The following is a 20,416-nucleotide window of genomic DNA, read 5'->3' as shown; positions in this document are numbered from 1 at the left end:
TAGTTATTAATTTGGTACAAACGTAAACAGTTGTTGTAAGATATTATAATTCAATTGGCATTGGTTCCAGTTTCTAAGATATGGTGTGAGATTATCGATAAAAGCATCTTACAATTCTTAGTTCTTAGTGCTTAGCTATATTGAATGGTAAGGAATAAGAAACAAAAAAAATGTAAAATAAAGGCGATTTTCACAATTTTTTTTTAAGAGGACATTATTTCAAACAACCACATTACTATTGAATATTAAATAAAGAATAAGCTAGGTTTAACGACATAGTAATTTATTTGGTGAAACATCATATATCATTATATAAAAGATTGTTCGATGATTAAATGATACTGATTGATTCTTATTCTATATTACAGATTTGCCACAGAAGTCAGAGTAAGCCCGCATCAATTCATAAGATAGAGCATGCAGTGATTTGTTGAACTGTGCTAATTTAAATGGTAATTTTTCTCATTTTATATCCTGCATTTCATTACTTTGGACAATTATAGGGGAGAGATTTTTAACTCTAATATAAAAATAAGAAGTATTATTTCCCATCTTCATTAATTAACTATTAAGATAATAATATATCAACTCACGTCTTTAGAAATTATAATAAAACTTGTTAACACGAAATCTTAAGTGTGGACAAATTTATTATTTGATGGGTTTGGAAAATATTTGTGACAAAAAGTGAGACCTAAACAAATTAATAGGCTAAAGTGTCAAGATATTATTCTACCAAATTTAATTTATATATATATATATATATATATATATATACATGTGTGTGTGTGGGGGAAGGTTATATTTACAAAAAATTTTGTTTACAAACTAAACTATGTCTTACCGGTAATACACTCTTGAGTAGAGTATTACCGGTCAGACCAGTGGCGGACCCAGGAATTTTTCCTGTGGGGGGCTAAAAATTAAACATTTGTTTCTCTCTTCAAACATAATATATGAGAGGCCAAAATACAAAAAATTAAATATTTATTCATCTCTTCAATCACAATATGTGGAGGCCAAAATACCAATCCAGAGAACATAACTCATAAATACCTCTTTTAACTTGTTATAGAGAGAAAGAAGGGGAGAGAGAGAGAGAGAGAGGTGGAAGATGTCACAGTAAAATTTACTATCAATTTGAAAAAAACTACACTTTTTCAACTCCTAAAATGAACATTTTTTATGCAAAGAAAACAAAGAAAAAGAGAAGAGAGCAAAGGTTTAGATTTCACAAAAAATATGTTCTAATTACTATAATCTAAATATAGATAATTCAAAGCAGAGAGATCGAAAGAATAAGGTTTATTCTTTCATAAGACTCTCGGACTTCTTATTTTTATTCATGGATGGGAAGATTTGTGCTAACATCTAAGCAAAATAAAAGTTGAAACTGTAAGTTTCAAGTCGAGGTTTAAACTATAATTTAAGGGAAATGTTATATTTACAAACTTTTCGTTTAGAAACTCTTACAAACTATATTGTGTCTGACCGTCATACTTTAATCAAGAGTGTATGACTGGTCATACTTAGTGTAATTTGTAAAAAAAAATTGTAAACAGATCTTTCCCCATAATTTAATGCTAATTCCATATGCTAAATGTTACCACGAGATATGTGCCAACAAACAAGAGCCACGTAGCTAAAAGAATTTGAACTAAGAAAAAACATGTAGCTCTATTGGTGGTCACTGATACTCTCAACAGTGTGATGTAATCTTAAATAAACCTGAGAATATAAAGAAGCTCTATAAACTCTCTGCGGTGGGAGAAAATTACTTCACATTAATGGAGAGAAAAAATGGAGGTTTCTTGCATTATACTTATGTTAAAAAAAAATTCAAATTTTGAGGGGGGCGGCCGCCTACCCTAGGTCCGCCCCTGGGTCAGGCATAATGTAATTTGTAAGTTTATAAAACAAAGTTTATAAACGCATATATCTGTGTGTGTGTGTGTGTGTGTGAGAGATAAGATCATTTGACACCGGATCTGATAGCCGTTAGATAAGAAAAGATCAATGGTGTCACATACTTACAAATCAAAGTTGTTGATCTTTTTTGATTTAATGGTTATCAAATGAGGTGTCAAAAAATCCTACCCTATATATATATATATATATATATATATATATATATATATATATATATATAAGTTACATTACCATAATTAATATACTTTTTAAAAATTTTAACTAAATATTTTGGTGGCACTCTTAAATTAAAATACTAGATATCATATAATTATTTAATTTGTTCATTTTTCTTTATAGTTTTGATAGATCAAATCTAAATCTGAATAATTAATTAGATTGGCATTTGACTTTAAGTAGTATCACTTAATTTCTTATTAATTTGATGCAAAGCGACTGGTAATTTATCAGAAAATTATATAATTAAGTAAATAATATACTTTAACTCGTAACATTAAAATATAAATGAAAGCCTTACCAAAAAAATGTATTTATATATATATATATATATATATATATATATATATATATATGAAAGAGAATATTTATTTTTTTATTTTTATTCCAAATCTTTTTAAAGCTCATTAACGGAACATGTTGACCAGTATCTTATGGGGGTATAAATGTACAAATGACACTGAACCATGCTCATCTTGAGTTTTATTTTATTTTTTTCGTTTTCAAGTTGGGAAGATTTGAAGAAAAAAAAGTAGGGATGAGAATAAAACAAAATAGTTTGTAATCTATCCACACACAAAAAAAAATTCTGTAACAAAAACGAAAATTTTCAGTAAGATTCAAAGACAATGTAACACTGTGCTGACACTGGAGAGTTATACTCTTATGATTTAAGACTCATTCTTGCCCATTCAAGTACAGTGGATAGGATCAGGGGCAGTTATGGCTTCCCCAATTTTAACTTTAGAATGTGTTTTATGTGACAAGTAACTATTTTAAAATATATAATTTTGTCGCCTTGAAAAAAATTCTTTTCTTTAAATTTTAAATTTTGAAGTATATATAATTTCGTTCAGCTTCACAAAAATTCTTGGGTCCCACTGGTTAGGATAAATTAGTGTTTACTAAGAAAAAGTGTTTCAAAATTTAAGTAAATTTAAAATTTATGAGAACTAAATTATATTAATTCATGTCCTTTCAATTGTAGCGTTGCAACATCTCCTATGTACCCGGTTATTCACGCTTTCTCGGTTATTTTCTCAAGGCAAATTGAGTATTCAAGAAATTGAGAATTCAAGGCAAATTATTTTCTCAAGGTAAATCTATCACTAGGCTTAAGCTTCATTTAAAATTCTTGAAAAGGTTGTGTGGTTTTTCACATGCAAATAATGCTATGATTAAACTACTTGAGAAAAATAAATTTGAAATACAAGATGATATTTTAGATGTACTTGCGTTGCCGGACAGGGTTTTAGCATTTTTCAGATTTCTGAGATATATTTTGTGGGTGGGTACATAAACATGTGCCACTTTTTTTTAAAAAAAAAAATTATTTTTTGTGTGTATTAACAATGGAAGATTACTTTCTTCAAGGAGAAATTACTTCCCCTATATTGAAATGGGAATAAGATCTCTGCGCAGATAATTTCTCTCTACAGCATAGAGGAGAGGGAGCAGAAATCAATGAAAGAGAAAAAATATAAATGGTGGCCCATTTTATTTTTGTCTCTGCCGGAGAGAAATTATCTGCTTTAAAAATAAAGATTTTATTCTCATTTAAATATACAATGCTACATATCTTAGTATCTATAAGTACTATATATCTTCGGATTCTGTTTGGACTTGTCCGAATACCAAGAAAGACATATCCAGATATCTTTCGAAGAATATCTTTCGGATACCTGGATATTCCCAAACAAAATGACACTTTAACGTTCTGAATCATTACTTCCTTCTCCTATTTGCATTCCACATACATGATTCCACAATGGCGTTTAGCCAATTTCGAAAGCTCTCCAATAACTGTCATTCCTTGATCATCATATGTGATAGATGCAAGGACTTCTGACTCAATGCATCGATAATTATAGTGGCCTTCCCCAGATAATACCTCAATTTAAACTTATAATCCTTCACAAACTCCATCATCTTTGCAGTCTCATGTTAAGCTCCTTCTGATCAAATAAGTACTTGAGATTCTTATGATCATTGTACACCTCAAACCTTTCTCCAAATAAGTGGTGTCTCCATATCTTAAGAGCGAAGAAAATTGCAGCCAACATTGGATTATGGATGGTGTAATTCTCCTCATACGGATTTAACTACCGAGATGTATAGACTATTACTTTATTGTCTTGCATCAAAACACAATCCAAACCTTTTTTAGAGGCATCACTGAATACCTTAGACCTTTTAACGGGTCAAGAATGATCAACAATGCGAAAAGGTCAGTTTCTCCTTTAATTCTTGAAATCATTGCTCAAACTCGTGAGTCCAAATAAGAGGAGTCTTTTTTTTTGGTAACGCGAGTCAATGACAACACCATCTATGAAAAGCCATGAATAAATCTCCTGTAGTAACCCGCTAAGCCAAGAAAACTATGGACTTCTATAATATTCTTGGCTTCGCATAGTTAGTAAGAATTTTATGATTTAAAAGGAATAAACTAAGGTTAACTACTAACCAATTACTAAATTAAGCTAAGGCTACTAAAAAGAGTAAAAACACATTGGAAACAAAGAAACTTCAGGTATCAAAAGTAGATTGGGATCAATTTTCCTAATATTTTAACTACACTAGAATGTTGGAACAATGCTATTACAATCATCAATCAATAAATTGAACACTTGATTTTGTGTAGGGACTCCCGCCAACTATACATGTGTAACCCAACAATTAACCTCTATATCTCAATGCGAAATTAATTATTGAATTCAATTAAAAACAAGCTCTATGTGGTAATTTGATATGGATCATCCTTATCTACAACTTAACTAGGTTATTTGAAGCCAATTAATCCAAATTATTTAATAAGGTTTCGGATTCACTTGTATCCCTGCAAACCAAATCTTAAGACACTTGCCAACTCCTTACGAGTAAGTTAATAAGATTAAAAAGAAAGCACTTTATTAAACAACTAATTGAAAATAACTATAGTAGAGTTTAGGCATTCATGGCTTCATTGCAAGACGGATACTTTATCAACCAATCATAGGAAATTTAGCTCATACTTGAAAGAAAAAAACAAAAAAGAAAGAAGAAAGATTCGTGGAAACACAAATATAGACAAAAGAGATGCTACAACATTGTTGCCATAACAACTACGTGCGACCACTCTCCATCGTATTTGAGCTCCTAGTACAGTGTTTGGGTCTAACGGATCCAATGATCCCTCTATTAGACTCAAAATTTCCCTTGATCCGTTGTATTCCTCTCAACCGTGATCGATTGACTGATTCCTCAATGAATTAGAGCGTGCGTTTATTTCTTTATTTATAAAGATGGCTGACTTGGGCACCAAGTACTTATTTCCTTCTAGAACAACCTTCAATTCTGATCTTGATTTATCTCTAAGCATGAATTTATGATCCTGATTGCTCGAGATAAGGATTTGTTTAGATAGTTATTTATCTCTTCATATCTTCAACCTTCTTATCTTTTATCTCATGTTGTTGCATCTTATCTTCTATTTGAATTTGAAATCTGATTGCTTATCCTAGTATTTGTTCTAGTGCAACATCAAAATGTAACATTTCATTAATCGCTCTAGTGTTATAGCAATGCTATGACATTGACCTACATCAGAAACTTCATAGCCAATTAAGTGCTCTAGCATCAAAATTGACTCAAATACTAATCTCAACACATTGAGCATTCAAAACACATAAAAATAAGAATCATGCAACTATATCATGCTTATGAAATAATTACATAGCATATTAGGCATCAAATCATCAATTTTAAGCCCAAAATTAACTATTTCGGTGAGTTAACAACTCCAAACTCAAAATGTTACTTTTTTTTATCAAGAAACTAAATTTTCTTTCGCATTAGCCTACATCAGTTGACTAACAAAGCTACAGCCATGACTATTACTGAAATTCTCTATACTATTGCAATATTACTTCCACACAGTTGCATGTGATCGTTGGTCTTCAACAATTCTCTTTACTTAAACTTTAGCACTCCTTGTTGGCTTCATATTCTCGAGGTTTCTTTACCCCTCGATCGATCAATCTATGTGCGGAAGGAACTTCTCTTTCGCTTGATCCACCTTGGAGCTTCAAAATCAGAGTCCTTAGGCATATTTGCATGATTCCACAACTCTTTGACTTGGATCCAACAACTTAATTTTTCTTTTCTTTTTCATTTACTTTGGTTCCCTTTTTCTTTTTGTTGACTTTTTTGTCTTGTGCCTTTGCAATGATTTAAACTTTTATTCTTCTTAACTTTAGCATTTTATTTTTATTTTTCTTTTATGGGGCACCTTTGATATAGCTTTGCTATATCACTATTTTTATTTTATTTTTTCTTTATCATGTGTTGTTGGATTTCGAAGTTTTGGAGCCTCAGAATCCTTAGCCTTCTCTGCCATATGCTCCTTTCTTTCTCTTGCCTTTGAGTCATCCCCTTGTGCTTGATGTTTTTTACCTCTCTAGTAGGATTTCGCCTTGATCAATTTAGCATCAAGCTAGACTTCCATCTTTAGTTAGATTTTGGTTTAAGATCACTAACTCTCACTGTTAGGCAATTGATGCAGCAATCCTATAGCAATACATATTATTATGGAATAGTGAAGACTGAGGCATTACTCTAGCAATGACAGACTATGTTATCCAAAACTTAGCATATTAACTCAACATCAGTATTGAATTATTGTGCAAATATTAAATCACAATTATAATACAAGTGCATGTTGTCAACAAGTAACATAGGATTATAAGTCCATGTATCGTTCTCACGAAAAAAAGTTATAAAGCTTGACCAAGTAAAGTGATAGAGGAGAGTAATAATTGGATTTTTAGACTTATAAATAAAAGTAATAATTAAAACTAGCTATGACTAACTAAATGTACTAAAATTATAAAGCAAAGGTTCAAAAGAGATGAGAGAATTCAATTAAGAGATAAGTTACGATCAATTTCCTTGTTACTGCAATCTTGTTATGATGGTTGTCACCATACTATAGCAATGTGTCAAACAGTAACCAAACATTTTTTTTTATAGGGACTTTCGCCAACTTATATATATAACCCTAAGCCTAATTCTCATATCCCTATGCAAAATTAACCTTAAGATTCATTAAAGAATAAATTTTTTAGGTTAAGTGGTGAGAATCGTCCATATATTCCCAACTTGACTAAGTTTATAATCCTAATCAATCCACTTTGTCTAATAAGAGTCAGGGTTCGAATACTTCCTAGCATTAGCCCCCCATGCATCATGCATATGCTTCTCAACAAGCATATAATATGAAATAAAAGTGTACTTATTAAGCAACTGAAAGGAACAATGACACAACATAGTTTAGGCATCAAAACTTAGTCACAACATGGTTACTCTATCATCTAACCTATAATATGTTTAGCTCATGATAGACATAAAAAAACAAGAACTCATAAAGAAAACACTAGTATAACTATAAAACAATGCTCCTTTGCATTAGTCGTGCGCCAATTATGCTTATGCCCTGCTACAGCAAAACATGATGCTTCCTTCATACTATACTATTGGGCTATTCTTCTCCGACTTCCCAGCAGGCTTCCTTTGTCTTCCTCGCGCTCTTCATGCGCTCCTTGCATGTATCATGTCTCGTCAATATTCTCCTCTCTAAAGTGGGCTTGCGTGTTCTATGTAGGCATTGCTTAACTTTAACTCAAAGTATGAATTATCACTTGTGGAGTTTAAATTTGAATTTCATATCTACAACCCTATCCTCTACTTTTTGCAACTTTTCTCTCCTTGTCTTGTACTTGAATAACTTCTAGAAGTTCTCTTGATAAGTGCTTATGAATTCTAGAGTTGAACGAGCTATTTTTCCTCTAAAACAAAATGTGGTTAAGAACATTTATCCTTTGATCTTGCATTATTTGAATTTGAATTCCAGCCTTATCTTTATCTTTAGGTTGTTAATCCTCGTTGCGTACTGTTTCACATAAGTCGCTTATGCTACGACATCGCTCAAGCTCTATTGCGACCTTGCTATGGCATAATCTTGCAAAACAACAACTCAACAAATCGTTCAAACCATAATATATTAGTCATAATCATCTAATTAATACTTAAACATCTCAAAACACTTAAAACAATGGGTTTGCTTTTTCTTGGAGTCATTGCAGATAAGTTATTTGCAGTAAGCCCAATACGATGTCATTTTGGGGCGAAAATCACGGTGTTTTTGTAATTTTAATTTATTTTAGGGTTATTATAGTCTTTATAATTATAATTTTTTAATCTTTCAGTCTCAAAACGACGTCGTTTTGGGAGTAAATGTAGATAACTTATCTGCATTAACTGCAAGAAATATTTTTCTCTAAAACAATATACCAAGTTATATCACATAATATCAATCATGCTTTGAGGTATTTTATTGTTAGTTTAGGCTATATTTCCACTTAATTAGGCTCAAAAATTAACCCTGACTTAGAGAGTTAGCAGTTCCTTTTTTAGAGAGAAAATGTAGTGCTCCTGGCCCATAAAATTTTGGCTGCTCCTTCTCTCAAAACAGGGGGCAAAATGGGAAAAGAAAAAAATAGGAGGGACAAAAATGAAAAAAAAAAAAGAATCACTCATGTAAGAGGAACCACCAAATAATTAAGTGGACCTGGATCAGTTAATTATTTTCCCCTTTTTTATGAGTACCTTTATGCATGGATTAGCCTAAGTTTTTATTAAAACAAAAAAAAAATCAAAATAGAAAACAGAAAACAAAAATATAAATAAAGCATAAATAAATCTAACTTAGCACATGAATTCCTTACCAATCCTTTTCATTATTTTTCTTTCCTCTTTGGGTAGGTATAAAACAAAAACATAAAACAATACGGCCTAATTATCATAAAAATAAAAATAAAAAATATTCTAATCGATTTACCAATTTACAACTAATTTACTACTAGTTCCAGTTCCAAGTTGAGACAGAACTAAAGATTAATCTTCGATAGCCTTTAAAATAGAAAACCATTTGATTCCTCCTCTTCTTCGGTCCCCTCAGTCAACTCACTCTACTCATCTTCTTCTTCTTTTGGTTTTTCTTTCCCCTTTGCATCATCATCAAGGCCTTGATTGGTTGGAGCGAGGAAACCAAATTGGCAAATCACAAACTTGTCCATCTTATTTAATTTCTCCGTAAGCTTCCTTGTTTCCTTCTGTTCCTTCTCCATTCGCTCTAGACTCGTTTCAATCCTCTGCCAAATTTATCCTCCTGCTTTAGCTATTGTTGATGATATTGTAACAACATTCTTGGACACCCAGGTGACCTTAGAAAAGATAGATTTTTTTAGGACAATTTAGTCCATGTTATCTCTTTAATGCATAAGTCCTCAAGAACCTATTTCAAAATCTCCTCATCTTTGGTGGCTTTCAGCCCAAAGGACATTTCAAGGAGATAAAAAAATTTCTCCTTGTTCTCTTGGCCTCCCCAATAGTAGTATTTCAACGTCTGGCCATTTACTTTGAATGATCTTTTATTCAAAATAATTCACGAAACAAATGATAAAAATGTTATATAATATTTTTTTTCCTACAAAATACAATGAATGAACGAATAAGTAAAATAACTATCAAAAAATAGTATAAAAATATGAGTAAATACCCTTTTCGTTAGTCAGCACGATACTCGCTTTAGTGAGGACCACGATCTCAACTAAATGGGTTTATTTTGAATTTTTTTAGGGACCACGAATAGTCTTTTTATTTGTTAGGAACTAAAGGGGATATCTAAAATTTGTGTGTACCAAAAATCATATTTACTCTGAAAATATTAAAAATCTGTCATTGATTCATCTCGACCAGAAGTTATTTAATAATGTAAGAATATTGTTAATGCACACGCATGTACATAGATATATATTCGTTTTCTTGTTATTGTTTTATATTTTTGATACAAATATACTATGGACTGGCAAGCTCCTTTCGTCTATTTATTTCAATTCATTTATTCGTAGTTATTTTCGTATTTGTCATGAGTAATGGTGTCTTGTTGTTTAGGTACATGCTGAAGATGTAATTGATGGACTGGGTGAAGCCTCTAACTATTTTGGGTTTGGAATTGCTGAAGTCACCTGAAGTACAAGGATGCCTAAAGGAGGAGCTACACCACCTACTGTTCGAGTTAAACGCGCTCGAGTTTAAAGTTCCGCAACTAAATGTTGATGCTAGGATTCTGAAGGAAGAAATTAAGAGATGCAGTTGAGTCTAAAGTTGATACGGAATTATCCCAGTTTGGAAAAATAGCTCAAGATGAAGTTAAAGATTGGTTATATGAGGCGGGTAAAATAATTAATGAATATGAAAGTTTCGATTTGGACGAATGCCATAGACATGCAGTGTTTGACTTGTTTACAAGTCGTCACCTTCCTAGATGGGGGATAAGATATCGTCGAAGCAGAAAAGCATCTTATATTGCAAAACAAATTTATAAACTACTGCAAAGGACAAGTCAAGAACCGCTTTCTTATTGGGTCGGGCCATTGATTATTCATTTTCCATCAAGACAAGATACTATTGAGAGGATTGCGTTAGCATTTGAAGACCAAACTGTTAGAACAATTGGCCTTCATGGGTTGAGTGGTGTAGGCAAGACCAGTATAGTCCAAAAACTTGTGAAGGAGATGTTGGAAGCTAAGGTGTTATTCGATGTAGTAGTGATCACTGTAAACGTAACCAGAAATCCTGACATGAGGAAAATTCAAGGACAAATTGCTGACATGCTGGGGATGACACTACTGGATGATGAAAGTGACATTGCAAGAGCTGATCAAATACGAATGAGATTAAAGAACAAGAATGGGAGCACGCTTGTAATCCTAGATGATCATTGGGCAAATTTGGATTCCATTTGAATATGATGGTCCAAACTTCATCAAAGATGGGAAATACGATAGCAATTTCGAATCTTGGAGAATAACAGGAAATCGTGTCACGGGGTGCAAAGTTATGCTGATTTCTAAAACCCAACAAGCGTTATTAAGTCTGGAAGTCTTAACAGATGAGGAAGCAGAAATGTTGTTCAAGAAAATTGCTACAATAGGGGATACAGATCCTGAATTTGAAAGATTAGTTGCTCAAATTGCCAGCAAGTGTAAAGGGTTGCCCATGTCAGTAGTTAAAACTGCAATGGCATTAAAAAATCAGACCCGCTCAGTTTGGGAAGGTGTGAACCAAAAGCTTGAATGGCAAAAGTTCATAGGAGGAGGGTGTGAGTTTTCTACAAAGTTGAGTTATGAACTTTTAGAAAACAAGGAGCTTAAGTATACTTTCTTACTGTGTGCTTACATGGGTCATGATGCATTAATTAAAGACTTGGTGAAATACTGCATTGGTCTGGGTTTTCTTGAAGGAATCTGCACTGTAAGGGAAGCTAGAGATAAAGTATCTGAGTTGGTTGAAAAGCTAAAAGAGTCTAATTTGTTGTCTGACAGTTTTTCAAATGATCATTTCACTATGAATGATATTGTTCGCAGTGCTGCTTTGTCAATAGCATCCGAGGAGGAGAAGCATGTATTTACAATGACAATGGGAAAGGTAGATAAATGGCCTAATGAGGATAAACTTGAAAGGTATGTTGCTATTTCCTTACAACATTGTGATATCATTGAAGGCTTTCCTAGTATTATAAAATGCCCGAGATTGAGAGTCTTCCATGTTAATAATAGTGATCCCCATCTGAAAATACCAGAAAACTTATTTGAAGGAATGAAAGAACTTACAGTGTTGATATTGACTGGCTTTCATCTATCACCCTTACCTTCATCAATCACTTGCCTAACACAACTCAGAATGCTTTGCTTAGAGCAATGCATACTAGGTGAGGACTTATCCATCATAGGCAAATTGGAAAGGTTAAGAATTCTTAGTCTTTCAGGATCTGATATTAAAAAATTGCCTGTTGAATTGATGAAGTTAACAAAACTACAAATTTTTGACATAAGTAATTGCTCCAAACTTCAATATTTTCCATCCAATGTGATAAACAATTTGATTAGTTTGGAAGAGTTGTATACGAGAAACACCTTGATTCAATGGAACATTGAAGGACAGACAAATCAAAGTAAGAATGCTAGTCTTTCTGAGTTGAGGCATCTAAATCAGTTGACAGCTTTAGACATTCAAATCCCAAATGTTGCCCATTTGTCGAACAACTTGTTCCTTGACAAGTTAAATAGTTACAAGATTGTCATTGGAGATTTGAATGAATATTTAGAGACAGATTTCAAGATGCCAGAGAAGTATGAAAGATCAAGATTTTTGGCAATACAGCTAAAAGAAGGCTTCGACATTCATTCTCAAATGGGTATCCAAATGTTGTGTGTCGGAGTTGAGAATTTGTTGTTGGAGGATATCAGTGGTGTCCAAGATATTATTTATAGATTGAATTTGAAAGTATCTCCATTTCTGAAACATTTGTCTATTGTAAGTAATTTTGACATTCAATCTCTCACCAACCCAAAAGACAGGCAACATTATGAGATGGCTTTTCGTGAATTGGAGTCATTATTTCTATATAATCTCAAGAAGATGGGTGAAGTATGCTCATGTAAACTTTCAGAATCCTCATTTGGTAAATTGAAAGTCATCAAGATCAATCTCTGCAATAAATTGAAGAATGTATTCTTACTTTCTGTGGCTAGACTTCTAACCGTACTTGAAACTATTGAAGTTTCTGAATGTGACTCTTTGAAGGAGATTGTCCTTGTGGTAGAAGAACTCCGCTTGGAGCATTTTGTGTTTCCTGAATTACGTTCTTTGACGCTACAATCTCTACCAAAATGTATTGGATTTTCATCAATAGAAGGAAAGACCAAAGAATTATTCAACAAAGAGGTGAGTTTAAAATTGTCATATAGATTTATTTATCTTTTGGATTTCAAACCATGTTTCGTATTTTATTTGTTAAAACTAAAAAGGAAGGAGTTTATAAGTTGGTAAACTTAGAAAAATAAATTCTCTTCTTTGTCAAGAACTAACTTGAGAAAGTCATAATTAATTCTTTTGATTTTTGGAGACACTTATTTTTCATGTGACTTTGCAGGTTGTGTTCCCCAAATTAAAGAGAATAAAGTTGTCCTCGATCCCAATGAAAATAATATGAAGTGAACATCCTTCAACAATTTCCTATTTTAAAAATTTGATACACTTGGATGTGAATGGTTGTTGGGATTTAGAATATTTGGTATCATTTGCAATGGCAAAGATTCTGGTAAATCTTCAAAGCCTTTTCGTCAGTGAGTGTGAGAAGATGAGACACATCTTTCACCAAGGTCAAGCTTCCCATGCTAAAATGGAGGTACGTAGGGTGGTGGGATTAGATTCTATTTTTATATCTCTTTTTATGCGTTAATTTTAATGTGGAATTATTATCTCCATATCTTGCATGTTAGAGAATTTGAAATCTCTATTTTGAGTCCTATGATGTTGAAAACTTATTCAAAATTAAACATAAGATATGCAAAAATATGAAGCAACCTATATTTCCTGTTCAAATACTACATCAGCATATTAAATATAGATTAAAATTTCAAATCTTAGTCCTTTAACATAGCGTACCATCAATCTCTCCTATAATTAAAATTTCAAATGCAATTTGCAGCCCCTATATTGTGATTTCGAGAATTACTAGGACTGATTTTATTTGTGTTATTATTTGTAAAGATCACATTTGTCCATATTTTTTTCACATTAGCTATAATAGTAATACAACAATATCATAATTTAAAACCTTTACAATCAAATTACCTTGTTCTTTCTCTTTATTGATTTGACTTATTTTACATTTGACATCATTGTTAATTGGATTAACTTATAGCAATTATGAACCAAAGCAGGGTAACATCTTTCCAAGTTTGAAGAATTTCAAATTGAGTGGCATGAGAAGTTTGACTGAGATATGGAATGATGAACTCCCTAAAGATTCCTTTGGAAAACTCGATACTCTAATCCTTGAGCAGTGTGATAAATTAGAAGAAGTTTTTCCATTTAATGTGAAGAGAAATATATTCCGGAGTCTATGCAACTTGAGGGTTACTAATTGCAGGTTAATGAAGGAGATATTTAATGGAGGTGCTCGAGATGTAACCAACTTGCAAGATGTTCATTTAGAAACGCTCCCGAAATTGAAGCATATATGGGGATGGAAAGAAGGCCAAAGATTGATAGATATCTCTGAAGAGTTGCGAAAGATATTTGTTCGTGAATGTCACAGCTTAGACTATATATTTCCAGTTTCTAAAGCCAAGAGACTTGACAATCTTGAATACCTTGCGGTATGGAAATGCTTTGAATTGAGAGAAATTGTTGCCGAGGTAAACAAAGAGTATGCTCAACTTAAGTTTCCTAAACTAACCACCATCGACTTGTGGAAACTACCAAATCTCAAGAGTTTCTATCCAGAAGATCATGACTTAAGTTGTCCTGTACTGAACGAACTGTGTGTTCGACTTTGTGACAAGCTAGAACCATTCAGAAAAGAAACTACAGATGCACAAAGCAAGGGAGTCCTCTTTCCTAAAGAAGAAGAAGAAGTACGGGTAAGCCTTTCAACTCTTAAGAATCCTTTCCAAATTATAGAAAAATAGAGTAAAAATCATAATAGAAGGGGAAAAAATCTCAATGCATTTTCATATATTTAATATATTTTTCGTTGTGTATTTCTTATAGGTGATCAATCAGTTGAAGTTCATAGAAATTGAGTCGCAACATGCAAAGTCGTCAAGCAGCTATATGGAGAAAGGGAACTATCAAAAGAAAAACTTAGAAGAGCTTTTCCTGTGTAAATTAATGAATACTGAGGTTCTGTATTCTTTTCTTCACTGCAATCCTAATCTCAAAGACCTAGTATTGAGTGATTGCTACTTTAAGGAGATAGTGCCAATCAAAAGGCCTCCTGAAATTCAAAACAACTTCGGGGTTGTTTTAAAGCTAGAAACATTGAACTTAACTGACTTACCCAGGCTTGTGGAGATAGGCTTTGAGCGGGATATAGTTCTTCAAAGGATAGAGTCCTTGATTTTAGAAAGTTGTCCTTCTTTGGTCACTATGGGGCCTTCCTCGGTATCTCTCACTCACTTGACAATTCTGGAGGTGGTTGATTGTAATGGATTAAAGTATTTAATGGAACCATCGACTGCAAAAAGCTTGATTCAACTCACCACCTTGAAGGTAATGAAATGTAAATCCCTGAAGGAAATTGTATTAGAGCAAGGAAATGAAGAAGAAAATGCAGGCCAAGTTGACATTGTTTTCAGACAATTGAAAGCTCTAGAACTTGTGTCACTCAAGAGCCTTGAAAGTTTTTCCAGCTCCAATAGCTGCATCTTTGAGTTTCCGGCATTGGAGAAGGTAGTAGTGAGTGCATGCCCCAAAATGGAAAATTTCTCTGAAGAAGCCAATTGCACGCCAAGTTTACAAAAAATATATGTTGTACATGAACAAGAGAAGAAATGGTACTGGCATTGTAATTTAAAAGATACCATTCAATCAATGGTCAAAGAAATGGTACGTACGTATGAATTTTTCTTTTTCTATTCTCTTTAATCACCTATTTAAATGAAATAAATTAAATAAGCCTTTGCTAAGATTGATGGTAAAAAAATAAATGGAATGATAGGTAAATGATATATGTGATGATAAACTTATTTACAATATTCACAGAGGTTTTTGGAAGGGATGGACGAGATTAATCTTTCAGAACATCTTGAGCTACAACAAGCCTGGCATGATGGAGTTGGTCTGCAAAACAATTGGTTTTACAGTTTGAAAACTTTGAAGCTGATCAACTGTGAAATTCAGTCATATGCAATTCCATCTCATCTTCCTTACGTAAAAAGCTTAAGAGAATTGGAAGTGCGGAAATGTCACAAAGTGAAGGCAATCTTTGATATGAATAACTCTGAGAATATGCCAACAGCAACCCAATTGAAGATATTGAATTTACAAGAGCTCTCAGAGCTGACACATGTTTGGCAAAACTATGGTCAAGGAATCCTCAGATTTCCAAATCTGCAACAAGTCTTTGTTAGTCAGTGTGGCAATCTGAAAACTCTGTTTTCCAAGAAACTTGAAACACAATCTTGTCGTGATTTGCAAGAAATTGTTGAAGATGAAGAAGAAGTATCAGAAAACAAGTTTGTGTTCCCTCAATTAACCTCGCTGGATCTTCTTGATTTGCCAGAGCTCACTCACTTTTACCCTGAAACATACACTCTGGAATGCCCGGCTTTAAATAATTTATCTTTGACAGGTTGTCGTAAGTTGGAGCTATTTCAAAGTTCCCAGAATCTGCATGTAAGTAACATAGAATCTCCACTCTTAACTTTATCTTCATGCTTTTCTTTTCTTCTTCTAATTCACAACACTTTCTTTTTCCATTTGTTTTGCCTTTACTAGGCTATTTCCAACTTGGAGAAACAGAAGTTGGATTGGGAACACACTTTGGTGTTAAGGTTAGGAAATGTGTTGATCTCTGATGGCTATGGAAATGAGAAGTCTATTTTTCCCTTTGAAGTACTTAAGAAGGCACCAAATTTAGAAACAATGATTATAAGCAATTGCAGTGGCCCCAAGATATTCCGCACTCAAAACCCTGAAATTGGTGAAGACTGGATGCTAGAACATTTGAAAATATTGTCACTGGACACAATAGATGAGATTAAGTCCATCGAGTTAGATGACTCATCATGGTTGAACAAACTCTGTGAGCAGCTTCACCAATTAAATGTTTTCAAATGTCCTGGTTTGATAACATTAGTAGATTCTGCAGTATCTTTCTCCTCTATAAAAAAACTGAATGTTGTGGGATGTTCTGCATTGAAGTATTTGTTCCCATACTCAGCAGCAAAAGAGTTCAGGTACCTTGAGGAGATCACAGTCAAGGAATGTGAATCACTGATAGAAATAGTGGGAAAAGTGTCAGAGGGAGACGAAGAGGAGGAAGAAGACCATGAACCCCAACAGTTTGAACAGGAACAACCAACTCCGGATCAACCATCTCATCAACAACAGCAACAGCAACAAGAACAGGAAGCACCGGAGCAACAAGAAGAAGAAGCACCCGAAGAAAATCAAGCAGGTGCTTCAGAAGAAAACCACCCAGAAATCCAACAAGAAGGAGGAGAAAAGCAAAGACTAGAGGAAGAGGAGAAGAAAAAGAAAGAAGAGGAAGAGAAGGAACAGGCACGCCTTGATGCAGAAAGGATTAGAAAAGGAAAACTTCCAAAGGACCCCAACGAAAAAGAACAGCAAGAGAGGCCAACACATCCACCATCCCAAGAAGAGATCAAATTTGAGTGGCTGGAGAGGATAGTTCTACATGATTTACCAAGCCTTGAATGTTTTTATTCAGGCAATAGCACTTTGCAATTACCCTCTCTGCTACAAATCAACATATGGCAGTGTCCCAAGATGAAAATTTTCTCTCCAGAGGAATTGACACATTCTGAATACTTTAGAGGAATTCAAGTTTCGTCTGACTCAAGTGACGAATTGGTCTTCCATGATGATCTTAATGGCTCAGTAAAAAGGGTGTTTCTACAACAGGTAAGGACTTACATCCTAATCAATTGATTACAATTTCAACTTCTGCGTGAATTTCATGTCTTAAACTAACATTATCCAAATGTCTCTTGTGATCGACACTATGGCTTTGGATAACAATATTTGTATGCTACTTTTATGATTCTGCAATTTTATTAATTTTTATAACAACAGTCTTTGATACTCTATTTTTAATGATTTCTTCATTAGGGAGGAGGGCTGCCTGAGTTAATATAATCACAGGTTCCCATGATTTGTATGTAAGTACATATATAATTAGCTATTCTCATATACATGCAATATATGTTAATTAACTAACTTGGTCTCAGCCTGCTCAAGTTGCATCAATTCAGTGTTGTGCAGTGAATTAATTGGCAGATAAACACACCAGAAAAATTGTATTGCCTCTATTTTCAAACATATCTTTCAATCTTTGCCATGAAGACTACGGAAAGCTATATGAATATATGTTCTACCTAAATTATTTTTTATCTTATCTAATTACCTCTCTTTTGTTAATACTTTGCTTCAGGAAATTGTTGTATGCTGAGAGAAGCTTATTGTCATTGCTTTCACTTATGCTAACGTTGAAAACTAGTTGTCTTGTTTTTCAAGCAGCAACAATGCAGAAAACATGGAATATTGGTGAGTTTTTTTTTTTTTTTTCTACATATATTTTTTCCATCTCATGAAAACATGGACCTGAACATGGATTCAATTTGATTTGGCATGCATAAACTTAGGCTTGCTTAGAAATCATAAAAAAACACCTAAATTTGATATACTCACATTTTCTCATGCTTTATAAATTGTGAATTCTTTACCTATCAAAGTTTGGGTGCCAATCCTGGCATCCATGAATAGACTTGGCTTATTTTTTAATGTTTGAAACTGTTTTTAATTTTCAGCAACTAGATATCTAATGTAATTGCTCTTTTAAATTTGTTTCTTAAGCTTCAGTGGTATTTGAAGGATGCAATCAGATGATAAGCGGATAACAACATGACAACAACTCTCAGACAAATTGATGGCTTTTCTTTTCTTTCGAAGTGTGGTGTTCATGAATAAAGTTTACCTGTATACCTGCAGGAAGTGTGTGCTGTTTGAAGTTCCATAAAGGTGTTTTATGAATAAAGTTGTCTTGTGAGACATGTATTGTTTTTAAGTTACTAGAAGGGTGCTTCATAAATAAATTTGACCTGTACGTATACTTTAACAGGCGGGGGGGTTTGCCTTGTTTTTATTAAGCTATGTCCTATGAATAAAGTTGTCATGAGTGTATTTCTAGAGAAGGGAGTATCATTGAAAACTTGATATGTATGTACTATTTTTAAGCCACGGAGTGTTTTATGAATAAGTTGAAGTTATTTCTACATGTGCGTACCATTTTTAAGCTGAAAAAAAAAGGTGTTTATGTGTAAAGCATTATCTCTTAACATTCCTCATGCTAGAATGTTGTTTGGACTTAAAAGTTTTTCTCTTTATATTTTGTTGTCTTAAACTCATCCCATAAAACCTAAGATATTAGCGAGTGAAATAATAATAAGGGTATGATGTTTGTCGTATTATAAGAGATAATTTTATTTTAAAATAATTTTATCACCTATATACATATTAAAGTATGTAAGATTCATGTGGGATCATGTAAAAAGAAGAGAAAAAAAAGAAAATATAAATCTTACATATTTTTATGCATGTATAATAAACCTTAATGATATGAGAAGAGATAGCCACAATAAATGCTTTATAGTCATTAGTCAATGAACCCTATTTCTCATGCAAAATTCAACAGAAATCTATAATGAGCTGATGTCACAAAACATACCCAGAAATTCTTGTGGTTATATAACAATATCAAACCCAAAATAAAAATAAAAAAAGTAGATTTTGGAGAACAGAACATGTGGGAACATAGGAAACAACCTTAACCTACCAAAATCAAAGGTGGTGTGGGGGCAACGACAGATAAGGGAAGAGCGATAGTGACTTGTGGGAAATTTGAAGGGAGAGTCACAAGTTCAATAAAGTACAAGGTGTGATAATGTTCACAATAGGTGAAATAGCCCAGTAGAATTAGTGGCGGCGATTTGAATTGATATGTCATGTTTGTGTTAGCATGAATTTGATATAATTATGGATAATTTCAACAAGAACAGAAAAATACTTATGTGTGTCAAATTTTTTGATATAAACAAGATCCGTTTAGTAAAATCAGATGAATTTTTATTTTTTAACAAACATTCAAATTTACAATAGTCAATAAAAAAATAACAAAGAAATACAATGATATTAATAAAAAAAATAAAACCTAATATAATTTTCTCAATCAGTAAAACATAATATAATTTTTAACAAACATTCAAAATTACTAAGCAACAGCTCTCCAGATATCTAAAGCTATACTAGTCCTCCATGTATTAGCATTTTCTCGTTCCTACTCTTGGGTTTGACCAATGTGTTAAAAATTATCTTCTTCATTTAATATCAGAACTATGCATATATGATTAAAATGTTAGAAATTTTATATGTAGGCAATATTAATTAATATTTTTGTATTTTTCAAAATAATCGGGTTAATGGATATTCTAATTTAATCTATTGTGATAAGCTCATTGTGATCAAGTTGAGTTGAGTTTTTGACATCATTTGGTATTGGGCCTAGTTGGGCAACACTGTGTATGCATTAGTATTTGATTGGGCTTCTGTGATAGGTGGACCTAGGGGTGTAAATGGGTCAGGC

General features: G+C 32.9%; 1 protein-coding gene across 1 annotated transcript; it reads left to right on the top strand.

The window, feature by feature from the left end:
• Window positions 1-10,156: 10,156 nt before the first annotated feature.
• Window positions 10,157-18,007, top strand: LOC133300390 (uncharacterized). Its single transcript, XM_061499921.1, has 8 exons — window positions 10,157-10,334; window positions 10,723-10,892; window positions 10,957-12,969; window positions 13,971-14,672; window positions 14,803-15,639; window positions 15,796-16,428; window positions 16,531-17,679; window positions 17,887-18,007. The coding sequence occupies exons 1-8, from the start codon at window positions 10,157-10,159 to the stop codon at window positions 17,911-17,913; spliced, it is 5,709 nt and encodes a 1,902-aa protein (XP_061355905.1). The 3' UTR covers window positions 17,914-18,007.
• The last annotated feature ends 2,409 nt before the right edge of the window (window positions 18,008-20,416 follow it).

Source organism: Gastrolobium bilobum, unplaced genomic scaffold (assembly GCF_033153095.1).
Source record: "Gastrolobium bilobum isolate Gb01-03AN ecotype WA unplaced genomic scaffold, APGP_CSIRO_Gbil_v1 utg28843, whole genome shotgun sequence".
In the NCBI taxonomy this organism is placed as follows: Eukaryota; Viridiplantae; Streptophyta; class Magnoliopsida; order Fabales; family Fabaceae; genus Gastrolobium; species Gastrolobium bilobum.
The sequence above is the reverse complement of the archived record's forward strand: the minus strand, read 5'-3'. Positions and strand labels throughout refer to the sequence as shown.

Excerpts from the sequence above, each read along its gene's own strand:
- LOC133300390 (XM_061499921.1), top strand. The coding sequence starts at position 10,157 with ATGGACTGGGTGAAGCCTCTAACTATTTTGGGTTTGGAATTGCTGAAG. Across the intron at positions 15,640-15,795 it reads AATCAATGGTCAAAGAAATG|AGGTTTTTGGAAGGGATGGA; the intron begins GTACGTACGTAT and ends CAATATTCACAG. Across the intron at positions 16,429-16,530 it reads AAAGTTCCCAGAATCTGCAT|GCTATTTCCAACTTGGAGAA; the intron begins GTAAGTAACATA and ends TGCCTTTACTAG.